Source organism: Tarenaya hassleriana, unplaced genomic scaffold (genome assembly GCF_000463585.1).
Source record: "Tarenaya hassleriana unplaced genomic scaffold, ASM46358v1 Cleome15, whole genome shotgun sequence".
Classification (NCBI taxonomy): domain Eukaryota; kingdom Viridiplantae; phylum Streptophyta; class Magnoliopsida; order Brassicales; family Cleomaceae; genus Tarenaya; species Tarenaya hassleriana.
In genome coordinates this window covers 1,498,371-1,511,913 of record NW_010964923.1, presented here as the reverse complement: position 1 = coordinate 1,511,913, position 13,543 = coordinate 1,498,371, and the positions used below count along the sequence as shown (strand labels likewise).

Sequence of the window (13,543 nt, the reverse complement as noted above, 5' to 3'; positions counted from 1 at the left end):
ATGCCGAGGTACTTAATATTTTCTTCATTTCCTTTCATACCTTTCTAGGCTTCATGCTTTTCCTTTCGGTTTCTTCTGTTGGTCATCATCTTGGTTCCGTAGCGATTCTTGTAGTTTAAATCATTCTTGTTTTTACGATGTTTAAGGTGTAGGCACGGGTATTTCCATGTTGTGAACAATGATTACACCCATTGGGTTATGTATGCGATTGGCGGGAGTGCTAACCCTACTGTCAACAGCCAAGGCAATCGATTCCTTGCCCCAGCAAATCGTTTTGCTAAAGAGGTATGCAATGAATTCTTGTATCTAAGGTGACGAGTTCTTTCTCCAGTGTCCTGAAACAGTTTAAAACCTCCTAGCTCGATACTCGTTAGACATATGCCCTTTCTGTTGGAATAAAGAACACAAGTGATAAAGTGAAGTTATCGAGTTGAGGATGTTGGAACTAAATTGGGAAGGTTAACTCCAATCAGCTCCAATTTTCCTAGATTAGCTCCAACTTCCTCAACTCGAGAATTTCACTTCATCACTCGTGTTCTTTATTTCAATGCTTTCTTTCTTTGCGATACAAAAGTGGCATGACGAGGCAGAATCTAGATCGAAAATGACATATGTGGAAACTATATTGGCAGGTGACAAAGAGGGTCGGAGCGGGAAAAGGAGAATGGAAGCAATGGAACTGGAGATCACAGGGAGACCTTATGCTCAACGGCGCCTACTTCACTTCATCCGGATCCAGAGCTTCCGCAAACTATGCAAGGGCATCGAGCTTAGCGGCCAAGTCATCTTCCCTTATAGGTACCCTTACTTACAGCTCTGGTGCCCTCAAGTGCAGAATTGGTAGCCGCTGTTAATACAAAATGCATGATTCCGATACACGACATATACAGTTGAAGAACGATACAGGGAAACGATGAAGAAACAGAACTCGTTCTTCAAAACCCTGTTTTACGGTTTATATGTTTCTCTTGTTCGGGTTTTTCACTCTTCCATTTTCATACATGTATCGACCTCGGCCACACCTAGAGCCGTAGTGTTGTTTCAGCCTGCAAAATTTGTAGTATAGTACCATGTAAAATACACATTCTTCTATCAATCTAACGCCTCTATTTACTTTGAATTCACTCTACTCTTTGCCCTTTTCTCGATTCAAGATTAGGTTTTGGTTTGAACTGCTTCCATTACAGCGATCACAGCAAAGAAAAACGAGATTCAGGTGAGGGAATACATGCATAGAACAAGCAGAAAAAAACCCGGTACCAGACAGAAAACTTAGCCTCAGAACGGAGTTTCTGCTTCGCTCCTGGTCTCGGTAGGGCTGTACAGAGCAGACCGATTCCTCGGCCTGTTCTCCTCCAACTGTCTGACAACCTCGTCCATGGTCGGTCTAACTGACGGTACTGGAGCACAGCAACCCATTGCAAGCTTCAATGCCTGAACCAGACCCTCTTCCAATGGACTCCTTATCCCTTTCAACACCTCCATGTCAAAAAGCTCCATTGTTGTTTCCTCCAACACTGCAACTTTAACCAGTGCAGGTAAATCCATAAACTCAACATTCCTCGTGCCTTTCCCCGGCTTTTTCCCCATCAGAATCTCCAGCAAAAGGATGCCGAACGCAAAGACATCGGTTCTCGGGTTGCATTTCTTCATCTTGTGGAGCTCGGGTGCTTTGTACCCATCGGATTTCGCCTGTGAGATTATGTCGTCGGCTATAGACGGTACCATCAACTTGTCCAGACCAAACTCGGTGATCCTGGCAAAGAAAAAGTCATCCACAAGCACGTTTTTCGATCTGACATTCCCATGGATGATGGGTACTTCTTGTCCCGTGTGAAGGTACGCAAGCCCTCGAGCTATTCCCAGCACGATCTTGTGTCTCCGAGCCCAGTTCAAAGCCGGTTTTCCCGGTGCACTTTCTGCAAATGAGACCAAGAAAACACAATTAGCCAAAGAACCATAACCCTAAAATTTACTTTTACAGAGTTCAATCAAGCATCTCAAGCAGAGATTGTCTATAAACTCACTAAAGTTACTGACTTTTCCATCCGATATCGTGGCATAAACAACGGTAAGGACTATCAATGGCTGTGTATAAAGATCAATGGAAAGAAGATGGATGAAAAGTTACATGTACCGTGTAACAAATCATGGAGGCTTTGGGTGGGAAGATAGTCATAGATGAGGAGTTTTTCTCCTCTCTTCCCCTCATAGAAACCCCTCAAAGGAACCAAATTCTCGTGCCGAATCCTTCCCAGCTGCTTGATCACAGGCAAGCAAGCACTCCTGTCCTTGCAGCAGCTACCTTCTCTCAAGAGCCTCAAGGCAATCGTCCCTCCATCACTAAGCTTAGCCTTGTAGACAGTACCATAACTTGTCTTCTCCATCACTTGCCCTGTTGCATTCAGTACATCTTCCAGTGTCAGATGCTCTCCGCCATGGAACACAATCAATTTCCCTTCACCACCATCTTTATCACTGTTTTCAATCTCCTCTGCTTCTTCTAAATCGTCTTCTTCACTGTCTATCTCGTTCTTTCTTCTCTTGTTCTGCATATACCCTATCAACAACGAGGCTACAACCACGGCCCCAGTCATTAAACCGATCACAAGACCAGCAATGCCGCCTGGGCTCAGCCTAGAGGAACCAAGACAGGGTCTTAGAGGCAATCCACAAAGGCTAGGGCTGTTCCCTTGGAAAGCTTCCGCCCCAAACTTTGATCCACCAAAATTTGGCAACACCCCACTGAAGTTATTGTGTGAAAGGTTGAGCCTTTCGAGTTTCAATCCAGCCAAACCCTCGTGGACAGGACCCTCAAACACATTGCTCGAAAGATCAAGATCTTTTAGGCCTTTGAATCTGGTTATAAACTCAGGGAAACCACCGGTGAACTTATTACCACCCAAATCAAGAACTTGCAGATTGTCACAAGTAGAATCTGGCAAAGCAGGTTCAGGCAAGGTCCCAGAAAGCGAATTACCATGTAGCCTGAAGCTGACAAGCTTATCACAGAGGTTCCAAACCGATGGAGGCAAGACCCCAGCTAGGGTATTACCGCTCAAATCAACATCAGACAGAGAAGAAGTGTAACCAAGCTCGAGAGGGACCGACCCAGTTAAGGAATTGATGTTTAGGAACAGGCTCTGAAGCATAGAGAACTCACCGATCTCCCGAGGGATTGAACCAGTGAGATTCGCAGAAGGGAGCTGTAAAGAGAGAAGATGAAGAGACGTGTCCTTGAAAAGAGAGAGGTTGGTCCACTGTGGTGAAGAGAGGTCCGTACAGTGAAGCGGAGACCCATCTGAAAATAACCATTTTACCCCTCTCCATTGACAGACAGGAAGTGATGAGTTCCATGAAGACAAGAGTAGATTGTCGCTGTTGCCTTGTAGTGAAGGCTTGATCTTTCCCAAGAGAATCTTCATATCCGATGATTCAGGGGAAGAAGATGAAGTGTCAACACCAAAAGTTAAGGAAAACCCATGGAAAAGTATCAGAAGGAAGAAACAAACATGAAGAAATCTCAACGCAGCCATGGAAAACTGCTCGAGATCGAGAGAGAGAGGGGAAAGGTGAAGGCTTTGGGTTTTTGCTGTAGAGGGAGAGGGTGTTGAGTGTTGACCATTTTGTAAGCTCTTCGGTCAGACATTTCAACGGCTATGATTGTATTGAATCTCCACCGTTGGATCTGCCAAAGTTGGAGTCTTTTATCAGAAAGTAAGACGATCCAACGGCTATAACAAATCGAGGAACAACAAAGGACTTCAAGTGCACTGATTACTCCTAATTTTATAAAGCTACCTTTTTCATAAAACCCTAATTGATTAAATTATCAGCACGCTCACCATTCGTTTACAGAGATTTTATTCTAATCAAATTCTTTTTTTAAAATTTTTTTTTTTCTTTGTCTCACTTTTAATTATTTTTCTGTGACAGGATGCCTACAAGCATCATCTTTTCAAGTCTTTTGAGGGCTGGTTCATGGGATGTTCGATGTTCCTTGAATCTCAACCGTACACGTGTCACGACAGACACGCGATTGACAAAACCAACGGTGGTAGATCGTGAGGGTGCAGAATCTCTGACGAAGTCAAGTTTCCAGACGACATTAAAAGGTATATTAAAATTCGTATATGAAACAATTTCAAAACATTTGATTAAAATTAACAACAATATAATTAAAGACCGTATATAAAATTGATATTATTGTGACACATTTCAGTGTATTTATTTATCAAATTAAAATTTTGATATATTTTTTTTGACACATTTTATAGAATTCAAATATTGTTACCGGAATTTCCCTATTTTCATTTTTATTATGCATGTGCAAAAATAGCAAACATCATTCTGTAAAGATTTCATTCATGCAAAACAAAACACACAAAAACATCAGAATCTGTGATTGATTGAGAAATGGGCAACAATGTTACATCTTTATCAACAGATGCAACTGTTTCAATCCCACGCCCTGTCCTGTCCCAAAAACACTAAGTACGGAGAATGATCCACGAAATCAATCTCACGCAAAACCCTTCATGATTTTCGGCCCAAAAATGGTTTCTAATCTTGAACCATGTTCCCCAATTGGCAAACCAAACCGGTTTGGTTAAAGTATTGGACACTGATCGTACCGATTCCAAAACCGGTTTCTATAAGTAAAGACTAAAACTTTTACTGGAGATCCAAGTGAAACCCTTAGATTATGTAAATCAGATATCCAATCCATGGAGAGTTCACAATATGTATGTAACTATATATATATATATAACAATGGAGATTTTTTAATCAACCCTAAAAATACCATATGAGAATCAGATCATTTGAAAAGGGGGGGAGGTGGTTTACTTGTACTTGTCCATGATTTTCCTTGCTTCATCAAGCGGATCTTCCATTGGCTCGGAACCGGAACTACTTCCTCCTCCCGGTCTCGGACCATCACCTTTGTTTAGGGCTATGAACAAAAAGTATGCAAATCCCATTGTACCCTGCAACATTAATGGGCTTAGATATGAAGAACCTTTACCGGTAGGGTTTTAGGGTTTAGGGTAAATTCTAAATCCAAACCAGCACAACCTAAGTTGCTTCGAGGCTCGGTCAGTTTCTAGCATGAAATGTGGAAACCCTAAAGTTCTGACCGACAAGTTTATCGACTTTTTGCCTAAGGGAGGAAGATAGGGAAATGATTTATGGATGGCATACCAACACGAAGAAAGCCGTCGACAGGAATGACTTGAGAACAAACAACGAAACCATCGAAGCGGCAATTGTTACCGAAACTCTGGCCACGGGCCTCGGTACAGATTCCTGAAAACCACAAGGATGAAGCAGGTACCAAGTCTAGTCAAAACCCTAGTCTCGATTTCCGGCAAATATTACATTTCAAACAAGAAGATGATCTTACAGGTATAAGGTTGGTTCCAGCCTCAATTCCATCTCTTCCAATGTTCCATGCTGTTCTAAGAACTGTTTCATGAACTCCATTATCACACATTTGCGATTCAAAAGGAGCACCTTAATGACAATAGTCACATACCCTCATCCTCTAATCACTCCTCAATAGAGAAGAGGAAACTTTCTCGGACGTTTTCTCGCAGTTTCCCACCAACCAAACAACCTATTTCAGAACCTCTCATCATAAATCCAAACCAATTTCACACCTTGAACCATTGTCACCATCCCTAACACCAAAATTCTTGCTTTAGGGCAGTTCTCGAAAACCCATTTGATCAATTTCGTGAACCACCAATCAAACCCCACCGATCAATTCACAATAAACGACGATTTACAACATCAGAAAAGCTCGAGAAAACGAACCTAGCAACAAAAAAGTAGGAAGAAATGTAGAATGGAACCAAGCAGATGGGTCGAAAGACGAACCTTTCATGAAATTGGACTGCACAGACAAAACGACGGTCCTCGAGCGAGCTCGTCGAGTCCCGAGGGGAGAAAAGCGGATTCCCGAACTGTGAAAAGGCCGATGCTTTAACCTCAGGACAGAACATGGTGAGAGATACAGATAATTAGATATATGGGTTAGCGTTTGATTGAATTTTGGAATGGAAGACGAAGGGTTTAGAGAATTAAGAGCATAAAGGGAAGAAGCCATGGCATAAGGACTTGGAATTCTGCTTAAACTCGAACAATGGAGAGAGAGAGAGAGAGAGAGAGAGAGAGAGAGAGAGATGGGGGAGGGGAGATAGCAATGGTCCTAATGTAAATATGGCCCAGTGAGAACCATGTAATTGGATGGGTTGGGTCCATTAGAAATATCATTATACGTTAACAATTTTTTTGAGGAAAATTTTTTAAAAAAATACCCAAGTTTATCCAAATCTACCGTATGAATACCCCAATTTTTAAATTGTTAAATAAATAGATCAAATTAATCAATTTATACTATAGAAATATTAAGTTGATGACGTTATTAATCGATAACAACGTCGATTTGTATTAAATAGATACCAAATTTATATTTGTTTGGTACAAATTTCTAAATTGGAATATTTTAATTTGTAAATTAAGATATTTATGTGTTACATTTGAACAATTTGAGATATTTTCATGAAATTTTCCCATTTTTTTATACTCGAAGTCGAAGAGTATTATTCAGCAGAATTTTTCTTCAAAGCTACGTAATTGGAACGTCATATTTTTCTTGAACGATCCTCAGTTATAACAATTCAATTTTTAACAACATCGGCATATGAATGTTCATAATATATATATATATATATATTTGCCAGAGGAGTTTTCTGATACATTTTCATAGAAATTTGTATATTTTTGGGTCACTATGAATGGGGCATTATCAAAAATACTCTTACTTTGGTATTTCTACTTCAACATTTATCATTTTCCAATTGTGACCATGTGACCCAAAATATAGTGTGGTCACATGTCGATCTCATTGCTTATAACGTTAAATTTATAATGTTTTAATCAAATAATTAATAAGATATACAATATATGAACATAATGAATAAGTGAGATCAACAAAAATTTAATGTTATAAACAATAAAATCAAAATGTGACCACACTATATTTTGGGTTATATGGATCACATGGTCACAGCCGGAGAATGGTATATGTTGAAGTAAGAATAGTAAAGTAAGTGTATTTTTGATATAATGTCCTATAAATGTATCATTGCTCATAACGTTAAATTTTGTATCGAACGACTTCTATCTTCGATACGAAACTCCCCAACATAGACAAAAACCGCAACAGCTTTCCGCTTTGTATATGTGTGAACTCTCCAAACACGACACTTGATGAGAAATGAGAGACTTCGTCGATGTAATAAGCTCGAGAACAAACATGTTTATACCAATTATCATTCGTTTTACCCAACTTGGATAGTTCAATCGATAAAATATAGACACAAAACGTTTGTTCTGTCCCGAGTTCGAATCTTAAGTTGAAGAGGAGATCATAATTCCAATCAGCCATCTTACTCCCAACCTCGAAATTAGTCTGGGTCTCGATCCAAAACTTCCGATTACCTAAAAAAAATTATCGTCCGTTTAAAAAATATATATATTCTGATTTAGGACGGCTATGCGTCGGGTGTCCTAATCTTTTAGAGGAATAAAATGGGCTGGTCCGGTCCAACCCAGCCCGTTTCGTTCCGATCTGAAAATTTTTTAACTCAACCTAACCCAACTCATTTTTTAACGAGCCAAAAATATATCATCCTAATTCATATCGTTTTAGTCCACTAACCAAATATATAAATTTTTAAAATAAAATTTTAATACTAAAAAACATTTTAAACTAATTTTAAAAATATTTTAAAATATACAAAAATATTAAAATTTTAAAAAAAATATATATTTTTTTTCTGGCCCGTGAACTAGTCCGGCTCATAAAAATATGGACCGACTTGTGAACTAGCCCGCGATCCGTGGCTCGTTTTACACTCCTATCATTTTTAAATTACCTGCTCTCGTCTTCCTCTTTGCATGTTTTGAAAAAATATTATCTCATTTTTCGTTTTCGTGAAATCTAAATACCCATGATTTGGGTATCGGTCTCTTAATTCAATTATCCAAAGGCACCTTAAACCCGTCAAAATCTTTAAAAAAAAAACATCGATTTTTGTTGATTTCGTAGATATTTTGGTGATTTTATTTAACATATTTAGATATCATTGGTAAATACATTCAAATATCAAAGATACAAACGTTCTTTTATTCATATCCGGTATTCGCGGATAACCCACAGTCCGGATTTTTTACTTCGCCGTACCCATCTTCCGTGCCCAAAAACTCATGGATCTTACGTATCCGCACCCACCCCTAAAATCTGACCAAGTTCGAACTTTTCTTGCTTGGGTTAAATGCCGTTTGGATACGATGAAAATATTGGTAATTAACAACTACTTATTATTACACACAAGGACAATTCGTTAAGTACATTATATAAACATCAACAAAAAGGTGGTAAACCATACAAAACATATATATGAGCCGAATCCACAACACCATTCAACCCGTTACAACAAAAACTATATAATATAATCTCTTCTTATAAGATACACACAACCAGCCACCTTCTCTAGAATTTAATTATCTACAAAACTCGGAAAACTAACACGAAATATAACAGATTCCACGATCAATATCCAGAGAAAATTAAAAAAAAACGCACACCTCGAGAAAGACTGGCTTTTTGACCGCGACCACCCATTTGGCAACGGGATCCCATGCATGCATGAGAAGTGGCAATCCCACGTACGTCCACCATTCTCTCTCTCTCTCTCTCTCTCTCTCTCTCTCTACTTATCTTCTTTTCTTGGTTCATAATCTACGTTTCATTTAGCCGGCTGAGAGGCTGATGCAGCCACTGCATTAGCGGAAGGAGAGTTATTATTGTTGTTGTTGTTTCTCTGCGATTTGCTTTGCCTCCTCGCCGACGGCGTGGTCTCCGGCTTCGGCGCCGGCGGCTGCCTCACTTTCACCCCACGTATCAACTGTTGATTACACACATATATATACGTGGAATTAAAAAACCATATGGTATACACCACAAATGAAATTGGAATTAAGAATATATATAGTAGAAGTGATTAACGACAAAGCTTACGTATTTTCCACACTTGATGTCCGAATATATGACTATGAAATCTCCTTCTCGGAGTCCATTGGTTTTCACAAAATCACCTACAAAGCACAAAAATAAAATAAAATACATTAATTTTGACGGTAAGAATTTAAATGAATTTATCAAAAAAATTAAATGAATAAATGGTTTGATGATGGGTTTTTCGACATCTTACCGGTGTTCTCGAGGAGATACATTCTGCTTTTGTTGTTGGGCCAAAACCTGCATATCCCATTTTGGATTAATTAAATAAAATGGAAATAAGGGACCAATTATCGAAATTGGATTCCAAATTCTCAAGAAAGTGAAAAGTAAAAAATAAAAATAAAAAGTAAATTTACCTGTAGCGCATGTTCCAAACACGAGAGGTTCCGATGTCTTCCATGGCTATGGAAATGCCGTCTCTTGCCTCTAGCTCCGGCAAGTGGGTTTCTGCCTCTTTCTGTGATTCAAACAAATTATAAATTATAAATCAAATCAATTAAAATGCGAAAACAAAACCCTAACGATGAAAATTGTCGAAATCTTTTGTTACACCTCAGAAAACTGTATCATATATATTTATTATACACCAAGAGAATGGAATAATTTTTTTTTTTTTAAAAAAAGTGGGTTTACTTTTGGTAACACGATTCTTCCGAGGTTGCCCACGTCGCTTTGCTTCAACACTTTCTGCAATAGAAACCGCAAATTCTTCTCCGGTTTCCAACCCTGACAAAATTTAAAACCCCCCAAAAACATCAAATCATTACCATAACTATGTTTTAAATTACAATGCCGGGTCCAAACCAATACAAACTTGAGCTAATAAAGGAAAACAAAACACGCCTATACATATACATATACACTTATATATGTACCTGCCGGCGATCTGACACCACCTGATGGCGGCGGCGGACCCCCCTCTCTCCGCTGCCGAGGCTTGGGACTCCACCGCCGGAATGTTAGGCCAATACATCCAGCCACCAGCCGTGGCGGCGTTAAGCGGAGGAGCAGCCCCAACCATCGTGCATGTCTCTCCAGCTCTTGCATGTTCACCGAACTGGTTCTGGTTCATGTTTTGCTGGCTGCCATTGTTGGCGTTGTTACCGTGCCGGTGGTGGTGAGACAAGAACCTCCTCTGTCTCGCCATCCGCTTCTTCCTCGCCTCCTTTGTCGCCGAAGAACACAACCGGAGCAATCTCTGGTCTCCCACTACTTGTCCATGCATGTACGGATACGAGTACGGATTGGGCACATATCCAGCGAAGCCATGGTCCGGGTACGGGTTGAACTGCGCGTTCGTCATCGGGAACTGGTTTGTCGGTAGCGGCTGCGGCTGGGGAGCGGCCCATGACGTTGTGGGTTCGAGTAAGTGATGGTAGTCCGGTTGTGGCTGCGGCTGCGGCTGCGGCTGCGGCGGAGGAAGATAACTCGGCGGAGGAGCTCCGCCGGGAAACGCCGGAGAGGGCATGTATCCGTAATCGGAGACGAATCCCGGATTCGGATTCGGAGGAGGGATCCATGGTTGAGACTGATTATGAGGGAAACATGGGGTTGGAACCGGATCTTGCGGTGGGATTAAAACACTAGGGTTAGGGTTTTGATAGTAGTACGGCTCGTGGAACGGCTGCTGCGGTTGCATCTGCGGTGGCGTTTGCGGCTGCGTTTGATAAGAGAGAGTTGCGCTGTTGCTGCAATTGTTGCGCCTTTTCTGCAGATGATTTGTTTGGACCCATTCAAGAATAAGCTTCAACAGCTGCTTCATCGCTTCCTTTCCGCCGCCGAGTCGTCTGGCCGCTGACTCGATGGTCGCTTTCTTTATCTTAACTTTCCTCAAATCCTCAGCCGACACAGTCTCTTTGTTGTTCTTCAGCCACTCCAAGAACACAGACGCGAGATCCTCGTCTTGTTCCAACGACAGATTCAGCCCCATCTCTTCATTATTTTGCATCAACGAGAAACCCTCTTGTTCAGGAAGAGGAACATCGAGTTCTCTGTCCTCTAGGGTTTGTGGGCCGACCAAACTAGGGTTTCCAGCTGGAGGTGTGGCTTCGTCGTGGTTAAAAATGGCCGATGTGTCGAAGAAATCGTTGCTGTCGAGCAGATCCATGTAACCAAACGTCTCCATCATGTCGATGGTACACTCGACGTCGTCCGTAACGCCTTGGTTTTGCGCCGGAATCTCCATCGACGCCGTAGACTGTAACGCAACCGCTGCTCCGACCGATGCATCCGCCGCTGAATTATTCTGATTCTGATTCGGAGGATCCTCACCGTCCGATTTCAATATCGCCCAGGATGCGGCCGACGACGAGGAAGAAGCCGAAGATTTCGAAGAAGCCGAGGAGAGGATTGTGTTGACGGGAGCCGGAGACGTCGAAGAAGAGGAAGACGACGACATGCATGGAAAATCCGGCAGTGACGGAAGATCTTCGTAGAAGATGGACGAATCCTGAACAAGCAAATCGTCGTCTTCTTGAACATGATGATGATGATGATGATGATGATGATGATGGTCATGGTCTTGATCATCTTCACCGAGCCAGATCTCTCCCCCGACATCAACATCGACGACATCCTCTATCATAACGTCGTTATCGGCAGTTTCTCCGGCGAGTATTCCGCCGCAGTCCTCCGCCAGATCTCCGCCTTGCTCCGCCTCATACAGGTGCTTCATATCGGTGTATGTACGTACGTACTCCGTGGAAATATATCGGAATGAGATGAAAAGCTTTGATTTTTATGGAGGGAGAGAGTTAGGGTTTTGTGTGGTGCTTTGTACGGACAGATAGGGTTTGTATGCGAGTCAGGAAGCAATAAAAGGGAGAACCCCAACTTGGATATATAAAATCTAATCCCCAAACTCAACTCAACAGTACACAGAAACAACATAAAACCATCTGGGCCGCTTCTATATATATATGCACCATATGCATATATATGTACTTCTATATATATGCACTATATATATATAATCTCCAGGATCAAAAAAGAGGATCTATATATATGTAACACGAAGAAATCCGATCAAAGTCACTCCCATCAACATCACAAGATCTTCATCTATCGAAAACCAATCATTTGGTCCAAAAAATCCCTTGCATGGATCTAAAAGCAAAGATCTTTTTTTTTATGGGTCTTTTTTTTTTTGTATCTATGGAGGATTTGGCTAAAGAGGAAGAACCGAAGAAGACGGCCGATATGAAAACCGTCTGTTTTGATCGGAGGAGGGTGATATATACGATGAGTTTCTTTGTTTTACTTTTTAAAAATAATATTATGGAAACTACAGTAATTAATATATATACGTGTAACGATGAATTACATCATTAAATGGTTAAAATGAGTGGGAAAACCCCGAGAGAAACCCCGTGTGTTCCAGTTTGTTCCACGATGTCAGTTTTTTATTTGTTAATTTTTTTAAGAAAGAAAATAAACTGCTATAATATAATGTAATTGAAACCCTAGTTTCTGGAGATAAGTTCAAAATTGGTTTAGGGTTTTTTTTTTCTGTTTCAATTAATTCGATGAAAAGCAAAAGGAGAGAGACAAGAGTTTTAAGAAAAAGAGATGTAACAGTCTTTCTACGTTTTGAATTTTCAAAGAAGACAAAAGAGCATTTAAATTTCCTCTGAACCATTTATATAGAAAGTCTTAAAAATACAGAAAAATGGTAGAAAATTACTGGGATTTAGTGAAAGATTAAAAGAAAATTTGGAGAATTATAACTTATTGAGGATTTTTGGTTGTTTTTTAAAATTTTGAAAACTAACCATTTTGAGGAACCCATTAACTGTAAGAAAAACATTTAAAACGAGGTTCTAATTTTTTTTTTAAAAAAAAGTATCAACCCTAATATGAGAAAAGGGTATAAATACTACTAATTAATGTTCAAAATGACTTTGGAAACCATAAAAGACATTTTTTTTAAACAATTTTAATACATTTTTTCTATTTTTAACATTGAATTTGGAAACTAGTGATTTAATTGTCACTCACCCAACAGAAAACCTTGATTTAGCTTACTTCCTGTATGCATTCAAAGTTTTTTTTTAAAAAAGAAGAAGAAGGATATATCAATTGATACGAGTAAAAAAAGGATATATAAATATATATATCCCCATTTGTCAATAGATCGAATTTTATGTTGTAAAATTAAAAATGTTACAATACAGTCTACACTTCCTACCATACTAAAATCCCAAAAAATGAGATTTTTAATTACGAAAATAATCCAATTTAATTATTTTGTGGTTTTACCATCAAGTGCGTGTAGCGATGACGTTGATTTTTCCCTTTAGAACAACTTCAGTGCTCAACCGCGTAAAACTCGGATCAATTTATAAGAATATATATTTCCATTTTGATTATATAATATATAGTTTTTTTGTTAGCAGATAAAAGAAGAGAGAGAGAGCGTTCGTGCCTTGTATGCGAAGGGGGCAGTGGTGTTTG

General features: G+C 39.9%; 4 protein-coding genes across 4 annotated transcripts in view; 1 reads left to right on the top strand and 3 right to left on the bottom strand.

The window, feature by feature from the left end:
* The window catches only part of LOC104808774 (putative pectate lyase 14), a 3,793-nt gene extending 2,673 nt beyond the window's left edge, over positions 1–1,120 (top strand). The window contains exons 6-7 of the mRNA XM_010534568.1: positions 145–285; positions 633–1,120. Coding sequence (XP_010532870.1) covers positions 145–285; positions 633–854 — 363 coding nt within the window. The 3' untranslated portion in view covers positions 855–1,120. The remainder of the gene's footprint in view (positions 1–144; positions 286–632) is intronic.
* A 101-nt stretch (positions 1,121–1,221) lies between these two features.
* On the bottom strand, positions 1,222–3,603 carry LOC104808773 (putative kinase-like protein TMKL1). The gene is made up of 2 exons (XM_010534567.2): positions 2,138–3,603; positions 1,222–1,919 (listed from the first exon to the last, which is right to left on the bottom strand). Exons 1-2 carry the CDS (start codon positions 3,534–3,536, stop codon positions 1,279–1,281), a joined length of 2,040 nt encoding a protein of 679 aa, XP_010532869.1. The 5' UTR covers positions 3,537–3,603; the 3' UTR covers positions 1,222–1,278.
* Positions 3,604–4,666: 1,063 nt separating this feature from the next.
* On the bottom strand, positions 4,667–6,194 carry LOC104808772. Its single transcript, XM_010534566.2, has 4 exons — positions 5,881–6,194; positions 5,405–5,466; positions 5,203–5,307; positions 4,667–4,988 (listed from the first exon to the last, which is right to left on the bottom strand). The coding sequence occupies exons 1-4, from the start codon at positions 6,107–6,109 to the stop codon at positions 4,845–4,847; spliced, it is 540 nt and encodes a 179-aa protein (XP_010532868.1). The 5' UTR covers positions 6,110–6,194; the 3' UTR covers positions 4,667–4,844.
* A 2,237-nt stretch (positions 6,195–8,431) lies between these two features.
* On the bottom strand, positions 8,432–12,302 carry LOC104808771 (B3 domain-containing transcription factor ABI3-like). Its single transcript, XM_010534565.2, is given in 7 exon segments — positions 8,432–8,975; positions 9,089–9,165; positions 9,282–9,328; positions 9,448–9,548; positions 9,725–9,817; positions 9,967–9,998; positions 10,001–12,302. Coding segments are annotated over 7 exon segments (2,274 nt in total). The 5' UTR covers positions 11,766–12,302; the 3' UTR covers positions 8,432–8,816.
* Positions 12,303–13,543: the final 1,241 nt, after the last annotated feature.